Source organism: Oryzias melastigma, linkage group LG1, assembly GCF_002922805.2.
Source record: "Oryzias melastigma strain HK-1 linkage group LG1, ASM292280v2, whole genome shotgun sequence".
Classification (NCBI taxonomy): Eukaryota; Metazoa; Chordata; class Actinopteri; order Beloniformes; family Adrianichthyidae; genus Oryzias; species Oryzias melastigma.
The window spans coordinates 29,448,109-29,458,366 of NC_050512.1; the positions used below are offsets into that span (position 1 = coordinate 29,448,109).

The 10,258-nt window shown below is 36.9% G+C and overlaps 1 protein-coding gene across 1 annotated transcript in view; it reads left to right on the forward strand.

The window, feature by feature from the left end:
• Window positions 1–10,258, forward strand: part of LOC112157133 (nidogen-1) — a gene marked incomplete in the record, with an annotated part of 41,953 nt that overhangs the window by 18,027 nt on the left and 13,668 nt on the right. The window contains 3 exon segments of the mRNA XM_024289704.2: window positions 2,469–2,606; window positions 3,715–3,843; window positions 5,823–5,966. Of these exon segments, the coding sequence (XP_024145472.1) occupies window positions 2,469–2,606; window positions 3,715–3,843; window positions 5,823–5,966 (411 nt within the window).

The window sequence follows — 10,258 nt, forward strand, 5'->3', positions numbered from 1 at the left end:
ACGTCCCTAAATTCTTCCGCGGCCCGGTGGCAATGGGTCTGCGGCCCGGTACCGGTCCGCGGCCCGGTGGTTGGGGACCACTGCTTTATAGCTTATATTATATACCCTTCACTGAATTTGTATTGATATTTGTGTTTTTACTTTTTTTTATTTCTAAACTTCTAGCTTTTATGTCAAGCAAAGAACAAGAAATATACATAATGACAAAAATAGAAGTGTAGTTTGAATTAACTAGCAGGACAGATTTCCCTTTTTCCCTGAGGGGAGTTCATTGGTTTGTAGGCCGGTCGTGGTCGTCTCCAGGTGTACTCTGTCAGCTTCACCGTTGGGGACAGTGGGACTAAAGTGCCGTGTTAAAAGCCAAAGGAATGCAGCGACAAACGCCTCCAGCAGTGAGTGCCTCCGAGGTGTTTGGGGTGGAACATCACAGGGAGATAAACAGTAATCTGAGCCTGGCTGTGTTTCCTCAGCTGCTATCAGAAAGGCTGGAAGAGGATTAGTGGGGGGTGAAGGTCAGACTTTCAGGTCAAATTGTTTTTTTTTTCCTTTTTCCTCCTTTTTTCAAGTAAAAATGAAGAGTTGGAGGTAGATGTGCAGGTGGGGATTATTTATGTGGTTATAAACAACATAAACAACATGTTCCAGCTGGTGTTCGCTGGCACAAAGTGGAACATCTGGGTCGGGTTTCCTGCAAGGCAAATTCTTTAAAATTAGCAGCCCCAAGGTGAAGCTGCACCATGAAAACTGTGTTTCTATTTTGGTTTTCTACAAAGATCTATCTACATTGCAACTTTTTTGAACTTGTTTTAAGATGTTTTAATTTTGTGGGAAGCTCAGAAGATTTATGTAAGGCTTTTTGTGCCATTATTCCAACCACAAGACTCACTTTTTTGAGTGTTAACATTTTTGCTTGCTCAAAAAATTAGTTTGCACTTAAAACAGAAAAATGCTATATGCAATCAAAACTATTCTGTGCTTAAAACAGAGCAGGGCATCGCATTACAAATATGCCACAAAAGCCAGCCAATCACAAACATGGACATGAAGTTTGATGCTAATTGGTCAGAAATTCTTCTAACCACGCTCATTAGTGAAGAGCTTTTGTTGAGTTCCATTTTTGTAGTGCAGTTTTAAGTGCAAAATCATTTTTAGCCCAAGTTTTATTCTCAAATAGTGCTTGGAATAATGGCAGAAAAATCCCTCCATAATGATTCAGTAGAAATCTGCATCAGATTGATAAATAAAGGAGAATAAAAACACGTCATAGACTGAGAAACTGCATTTTTAAAGGTTCTGGGTCTGGTTCATGTCATTACACAGTAATTTTGGTGTAGATCTGAAACTGTAGAAAAATATGTGCAAAAGAAATTGCAAAAAGTAAAATCAAACCGTTTAAATATTTTACGACAGAGATAAAAAAATATTTTTTTTCTCACTTCCTTCTGGTAAGAAGGATTATGAACCTCATCATTCGTTTCAAACTCTGAAGAATTAGAATATTTTTCCACATTCTCAAGTTCATCAAATTTACCTAATCAAAAATAGCTAAAAGTTATACTGGAAGTTTTCATTTATTTGTTTATTCCTCGATTTCTGTTGTGCACAACAAACAAGGATGGTCTGTTGCAACTTGTAAAATGAAATGCACTTTTAAATTTAATGATTTTGTCAATTATGTATCATAACTGGTTATGTTTGTTTAAAACCAAATATGTCAAAGCTAAAAACTTTTTTAAACTGTGTTTATTATGAATGAAAACTATATAAATGGGAGGCTATGTCATCGCTGCGTCATTGAAAACAGCCACTGTGGCTCACAAAGCGCTGGTACGTTCAGAGACGACTTTAGTCGACAAATGTCCCTGAGGTGCAGCAGACTTTTAAGAAAGAGGAGCTTTCAAGTTTGCAGATAAGAGCAGAGAACTTTTTTTAACCTTACCCCACACAGTAAAAGTATTTTGCTGCTCTCTATCGTAAACTGTAAAATACATTGTTTTTTTTGTATAAGTAAGCTGTTCTTTAGCTTTTTCCTTTAATCTCAGAATATTAACAGCACTTTTTAACACTAAAAGTTTTGTTTCTGACCAACTAACAATGCATCTAATTGTTTAAGCCATTATTTATCTACTTCTATTTATTTTATTTTTTGTATTTTTTAGTTGTTTTTTTAATTGTGCTTTTTTTAACATACATATTTTGTTTGTTGAACTATGTGTATTTTAATACAAAGCAGATTACACTTTTTTTACTCCATAAACAAATAGACAAACACATTTACAAACAAGCAGATTAATAAAAAAGTAAAACTTAAACTACTAACAAGTATTTAACATACATTAATAAAGCCTTTATCAATTGTAAGACCTTACTTCCAATAAAAAACAGTGAATTATGTTCATTTTGCAGATTTAAAATTTAAAACTTTACGTTTATTTCCAGCTGAACGTTTGCTTTGTTCCTCCCATCAGGTAACCCTTCAGAGCAGAACCCCTGCTTCACCGGGGGGCACCGCTGTCACACCGACGCAGTGTGCAGACCGGCTGAAGGCTCCCAGTACAGCTGTGAATGTACAGCTGGTTTCAGTGGAAACGGACACACTTGTGTCGGTAACTCAACATCCTCTTACTCCTAATTCTTCTCATTTACAAAGAGGTCATGTGGAAAATGTGTGAATGGTTCACAGAGAAGAGTTTCACTCCCAACAAGGAAAAATGATCAGATAAGATAAGAAAGGAGAAACACAATCAAAAGTTTCTGCAGCAGTAAATTTTCTGGTCGGGATATTTCATTTATGTAATTTAACCAGTGAATACGAGAAATGTAAAACACAATTTAAGATAATTAATCTGTTGTCAAAAGTAAATGATTTTAATTCAGGCAAAAACTGTGTTTTAATCTTATTTTTATGTTTTGCTTTAAGACAATCAAATAATACAAGTAACTTTTGTAATCATATCCACTAAAAACTCAAATGTTATGAAGCATTAAGTCCCAGTCTAATAATTTTAAAAAAAATATTTTTAAATTATCATTATGCTATTTTAAGTTAATCTAAAAACCTGTCGTTTTCTAGGACAGTTTCTGCAGAGTGGCAATAGTTAGAAATACACCTCCAAGTTGGGGGCAGGACTGTTAGTGTGAAGGAAGCCTGCCTTCATTTCCCATCATCCCTTTGTTTATTCTCTCTCCCGCGAGCTTCTATAGCCCTTCACAACCCCAACGGGTACAACGAAAACAGCAAACAATATGAAATCTTTCCAGCCGGACAGATCTGAGCCGGATTCCAGCTCAGACGCGGAAAACAAAATGGATCAAAAATATTACCAGAACATGTTAAAAACATCAACGTTCATTTTAATTGGAGTGGGTCTTTAATATACAATAATTACAGATGGAAATCAAAGATTCAAAAGCAACATTTTGATGACAGTCTTGTGTTAAATCCAAAAAACTAAATATAAAAATGCAGAATTAAATTTAAAAAAAAAAGTCCTAAAGTCTTTACCTACATTTGAATGCTGAAACATTCAGAATGGAGCAAGAATATGAGGTTTTCCCTCCCAAAAACTCAAAGTTTGACTCATTTTTAATGCAAACATCCTAAACTGAAATGTTTTGTTGTTGTGTACTTGATTAAATCAGCCATTTTTAAAACTGGTTTTATTAGATTCTCTGTGCCTTCAGGTTTTATATTTTCACATTGCTTGTTTTCAGACATAGACGAGTGCCAGTACCCCTCCCGGGTGTGTGGACCCAACGCCGTTTGCTTTAATCAGCCCGGATCGTTCCGCTGCGAGTGCTCCCCCGGCTTTGTGTTCGCCGCTGACGGAAAGACCTGCATGGGTACGTCCGAAGTGTTTGTGTGCTCTGACAGCCGTGTGGGTGGGCAGACTGTCGCTTTATGCGGGACTTTCCTTAAAGAGTTTAAAAGCACGGAAAGTTCAAAAGCTGCAAACATGTGTAAGCATAGACTTTGACGCATACATGGACTCTTGGAGCAAACATAGGCTTGAGCCCCTTCTTTAAAAAAACAGCTCTAAATGTTGCTTTTCCTTTAACCACAGTATTTTTCAAACTTGTTCTGTGAAGTTTTACACTGTAATCTAGTTTTGCAGCCTTGAATGTTTCAGTTTCTGTACCTGTAATCTCAGCTCTGCTGGCCTGTGGTTTCATATTTGAACTCAAAGATTACTCGAAACCCCTTTTTTGTTAGATGTCGCTAATTTGAAACATACTTTTTAATATGGGACTTTTGCAGAAATTTAGCATCACATTAAAATATATATATATATATATATATATATTAATAATTGGAAATGCATTAAGGCATGAAGGCGTAGAACAAAAACATCAGGACAAATGTTTGCAAAAGCGTAAAGACTTGTAATAAAGTAGCAGGATTTTATTTTAAAAATGATCTTATGATCTTAAAATCTAGTTGTTGCATTAAAAAACACTGCATAAATAGAGATCATGAGTGAGACGTCCATAAAACATGTCAAGCCACTAAAGTTTGACACCATCATTGATCATATAAAAGCAAACATTTCTCGTTGGCAACAAGAAATCTTATTTTTATGTCCTTTTGATCAGAAAGTGGAACTATAGGACCATTGACTGTACATGAGAACTGGACAGAGTGAGAGAGACGTCACACACAAACAATTATTTACGTCCATTGAACCAAATTCAGTCGCAATTTTTTTCACAATGCAGACGCCGCCACGTTGCAGTCAGACGATGGCAGTTTGCATTGATTGGTCAGAAACTAGAAACCTAAATACACAGAGGATGATTAAGTGAAACAATAATTATTCAATGAGATCAGGTTAGACTGTGACAATGAAAAAAAAGCCCCAAAATAAAAAATTACAGAAACTAAGAATATATAGTTGACAAACAAACCAATCAAAAGTCACAGTCTTCAAATTGACTTTTAAATAGTAAAGAAAATGTGTTGAACTTGATTTCTGAAATGATAACAGAAATAACTTTAAACATAGAACAATATTTTATCTGATTTTGAGGAAAGGAACTGTGATCAGAGTTACTTTGCTCATCCTTTTTTAAAATTTATTTAAATATATATGTAGTGTAAAACTGTGATTCATTTCCTGTTGCCATCATTGACTGTAAGAACTGGACTGGGTGACTCCTCCCCCTGACGTTTCAAACAGGAAGTAACGTATGGCTCCAATTAGCCAAAGTGCTAAAGACTTTTATTAAGAAATAAACATATTTACTCTGTCATTTTATTGGTCTATTAACCATTCTTTCTCTTTTTTTAACATTTTCATGCTACTCCTAGTTTTTGTTCCCAATATCATTATTTATTTTTTTTTGCAGTTCGAGTTATTGAAGTTAAAAACTGACCATTTAGATGCCTCAATTAAAGTGGGTGGTCTCACATCCAACGTTTAAAATTCTGCCAGCTTTCATGTAGGCTGCTTTCAAATAGTAGGGGTGTGGTCATCTAACAAGCTCACTCCTGATTGGAGGCAGTGGTTCCCATAGAAACGACTCAGACCAATCACTGCTTACTGACGTCGTCTGACTCCAACATGTCCATAGTGCAAGAATATGGCGACTCAATTGACTTTTTTTGGTTGCAGCTGAAAGTAAACCATTTCCAGGATGATGTCACACTTGGTCCAGTTCTCTCATACAGTCAATAGTTTCCATGATTTGCACAGATTTTTCTGAACCGTCTTTTTGTTTTAGCTCTACTCTGCTGTTTTTGTAGTAAATAGCAGCTAGCAGGTGTTGTGAAGAAGCTGCCTGTCAGTTTCCTCTGCAGCTCTCCTGTCATGTGGATTTTGCAGAGGAGCAGCGGCCGGTGGATCACTGCAGGAGAGGAAGCCATGACTGTGATGTTCCAGAGAGAGCCAAGTGCAGCTACACCGGTGGCTCAACCTACACGTGCTCCTGCCTGTCCGGGTTTGAGGGTGACGGTCGCCGATGTCGTGGTGAGACTGGCTGACTTTTTCACACTGACTCTGGCAGGTCGTCAGCCTGGACTTTGGGACTTTTTTATATTTATTTAGTAAGCTAAAGGTTGAAACTTTTGTGTAACCTTTTCTTGTCAAGGTTTTTAGAAACCAGCACTACTATCTGATTTTACCGCAAAACTACAAACTTCCACCAATAAGCCAAAGAAGATAAAAATTTAAAGCACCTTTCATGACGTCAAACAAACAAAAATAACAAATATTGGAATTTTTAATTTCTTGTATCACTAACTCAACCCCCTTAAAAAGACGATCTTTTAAATTTAAACATCTTAATGACTTCAGGAGCATCAAGAGTTTATGAGCTTTGTAAAATGTAAGGCTTTAGTCACACTTCCAGACTCCTACATGTGATGTAGATTTGTGGGTAGTCCTACTTCATCCTTTCTTACTCTTGTGTGCTGCATAGAAAAAAAAAATGTATGAACATTTTCACTCTATGGGTTCATGGTCAGTGGTCCACAATCTTACATTTTCCTACCCTTGTAGACGTTTCCCCATTTTTCTCCTGCAGACAGTCCACAAGGGTAGGAATTCAATAAATCAATACAATATGTGTTCGGTTAACAAATCAGGAACTCAGCTTTGGTCTGTGACTTGTTACTGATGCCATCGGTGGGTGGAGTCGACTCATGGAGGAGAATCGTGATCATTCCCCCTCCTTAACTTAATTTTTTCTTAATTGTACGGAGACAATCATAATTAGGTCCTACAATTTTATTATTTTTCTTATTTTTTCGGACTAATGCGGGACAGCAAGTCCTCAAACGGGATCACAGAGAGACAGAAGTACTGCTGAAAGCGTCCATCATTCAGACGCTGCTCCTCACCGTAGAGTCTCTGAATGATGTCATGAACCCAGACGTGATTACCAACGCTTTTTAGAACTCTTTAAAACACATAAACTAAAGAACTAAATGACATAAAATAAATCTCTCAACGTCATCTGTGTCTGCCATGTAGCGATGAGGCTGAAACTTTTGATGGAAGCTCCTCCCACACGCAGAAGGAGCGTTAAGTTGACAAAAAATTTTTTGGACAAACATTGAGGAGCGAATTTGATGCCTTCGGTTTGAGCTCAGCAAAAATCTTTATATCTTTGTTTTACAGTTAGTCGGTTTTAACTTGGATAAAAAGATCTCTTACTTACTTTTGTCACAAGCCACCTAGTGGTTAGTCGAGGAGCTGCGCCTGCCCTCATAAACTTTAGTTCTCAAGTAAGCTTCATCCTGGAAGTCCAGCTGGTGCCTCAAACTTTCAGATGTAGTTATTTTCTCAAAGTGCTGAAGAATCAGCTTCTCTTTAGTATGATGGACACACAAAAAACAGAACCCAGAAACGAAACTTCTTTTACTTTTGGCTTTTCCCATCAGTGAATCAGGAAAGCAAAAAAACAACAAAACAATCTTACAATTCAAACTACATACCAACCACACAGTAAATCATATTTAAAAATGTATATTCAATTATATAAAATGACATAAATCTACTCATGAATGAAGTAGATTTTTTGTGAAATAGTGCCTCATAAATGTGGCTTCGCTGTTGGTGCATAGATCACAAACAATGATGAAAACATCAGCAGAGGAGATAATCTTCAATCCTGTGTGGCCCACGTGCTTCTTATCCACTCCATCCTGCAATCAAGCTGCTTCTGTTTAAGAGGAAACTCTCCCAAAGACCCCCCCCACCGCCCCGCCGCACGGTGACTGTCACACCACCCAGGGTCTGATCCAGAAACATATGCAGATCATTCTTTAGGTTCTGTGGGTTGTGGTTCGGTTTCTGATCCGATCAGTGTGTTTAGAGTTCAGTGTTTGCAACTCAGATTGGGATGCGGTTAAATGCAACAGTTTGTGACGAGATTGTTAGTAACAAGTTTAAAAGAAAAAGAAAAAACACATGATTGAAGTTGGTTCGAAGCATAAAGAGGAAAGCAGCTGCTTTGTGTAGGCAGGCTTTGACAAACAAAGAAATCGTAATTAAATATTAATAAAAAAGATGCTTTTTGTCTTAAGTCTGCACATGTTTTCACACTTTTGAGATCAGTATATTTAATCACTGCGACAGCTGTACCTCGATCTTCAACACAGATGGAGATCATTTTCAGCAGGCAGATTTTGTATTTATTGTCAGTTTATTAATTTATGGATTGTTTTGCTAACAGTGTTAACAAACAATCTCAAAGTCAGATTGGGGAAAAACAAACAAAAATATCATGCACCTCTGATATTGTTCAGGGACCGGGCCAAACGTAGAGGTGGGCCGGATCTGGCCCGCGGGCCGTAGTTTGGCAACTTTCTTTCTTGCAATGAAATGCTGAGACTGAGCAGAAGAAAACACTCCACAAAAGTAGTTTTTGAGTCTATTTTTTGATTTATTAGTGGATCTCTTTCACCAGCCCCTCCTTTTATTTCCCTTTTCTTGTGATAACGAGAAAGCAGATCTCATTATCACAAGAAAACGATCCAAAAAAAAAAGTATTGCAGGCTCTTTTTAGCTTCCATACTACAGGAAAGTTGTGATTTACTTTTTTTGTTATAAAAATGTCCTTTTTTTATCTTTAAACATGATTTTCATTGTTTTGTCTAAATTTTTGACTTTGACAAAAGTGATTTTAAAAAGTACAAATTAAAAAACACAAAACTGTCAATTCTATTTCTTCCAAATTACTTTTTATTTACTCACCCATTGTCTGAGGGCGAGCATAAAGTCCTGGTTCCCTGTTTTGAACTCATTTAATTTTTCTATAAGCCACATTGTTGTCGAACAAACCAGCGTTCCATGGAGTCTTTGCATCTCTAAGGCTGCAGATCCAAAGCTTCACCTGTTCTCCTCTCACCTGTCCAGATGTTGACGAGTGTCTGCAGGAACCCTGCCACCGCGACGCTCTCTGCTCAAACACTCAGGGCTCCTACAGCTGCCGGTGTCGACCAGGTTTCCATGGAGACGGCTTTGGGTGCAGCCCTGCATTCACAGGTGAGGAGCCAGACTCTTTAATCAATCAGATTTATATAAAACCTCAGTCAACCAAAGAACTGTCCAGTTGGGAAAAAAATATAGTTGCAAGAGAATTTATGTGAACCTTTTGGGAGGAGCTCAATTTCTGTATGAAATGGTCACATGATGAGTATTTTTTAATGTCAACCTAAATCACATCAATGGAGAAAAACACTGACTGCTTAAATCACACCAAAAAATGTTTTTATTAAATGCAATTGTGAGTAAGTAATTCCAAAGAGTTCACATACTTTCTCTTGCTGCTGTAGATAAAAGCTATTCCATTAAAAAAAAAAACAATAAAATGTTTGTAAAATACCACAATACATTGTGGTAAAACAGCTTGTGATGGTAGAATGTGAGTTCAAGTCCCTAATTTTGATATAAAAAATGCAAAGAGTTTACAAAAAGTTCACCAAAAAATGATAAGGAAAGCAGCACAGAAAAAAACAGTAATTTGTCATATAAACTGTAAGATATAAATCCTTCAAACTAAATACCCACTTCAATGAAAATTGTATTTTTAACATGTTCTTGTGGCATTTTCTGATGATAGAGGACATTTATAATGAAAATGAAGCTTAAAATTGCATTTTTGAGTATTTATTTATTAAAATCGTTTTGAATCAGGAGCAGACAAAAATCCTGATCCTCAAAGAGATTAGGTGTGTTTGAGATCATGCAGACGGACCCGGCGCTGCGCAGATCACCTAGATTGCGGTGCATGTTGGTTAGTTTCTTGCACTGACGTCAAATGTGCGCCGTCATGAAGTATCGCGAGAAAGGGGCGGGTTCAAGGCGCCTTGCTAAGCCAGCGCAGCCAAAAAATAGGTACTGCGCTGGCTGCAGGCCGTCTTCTGGACTACAAAACAATGCATTGTGGGAAACTGAGTCCACACAGTTATTGTAGTTCAGTGTGAAATAACTGGCGTTAAATGAAGGACATCGGTGTATTTTATTACTTTTTCTGGAAGGTAGTGAATCACTGATGAAAAAATAAACAAGATTTCAAATAATCTGTGGTTATATTTGTTATTGTTGTCTCTAAAACTTAACTTTAATTTAATTTTATTTATTTATTTGGGACAGTGCACATGCAATGAATCCCGCTGCTATTTTATTAACAGTTTTACTCTAAAAGATGTTAAAAAATAATATAAAAGACACAACAGCACAAGTCATACTAGGAGGAGTGGCATATTAACTTTCAGCCGAATGTTAAAGACAATGCCCAACTCCTTGATCTCGTA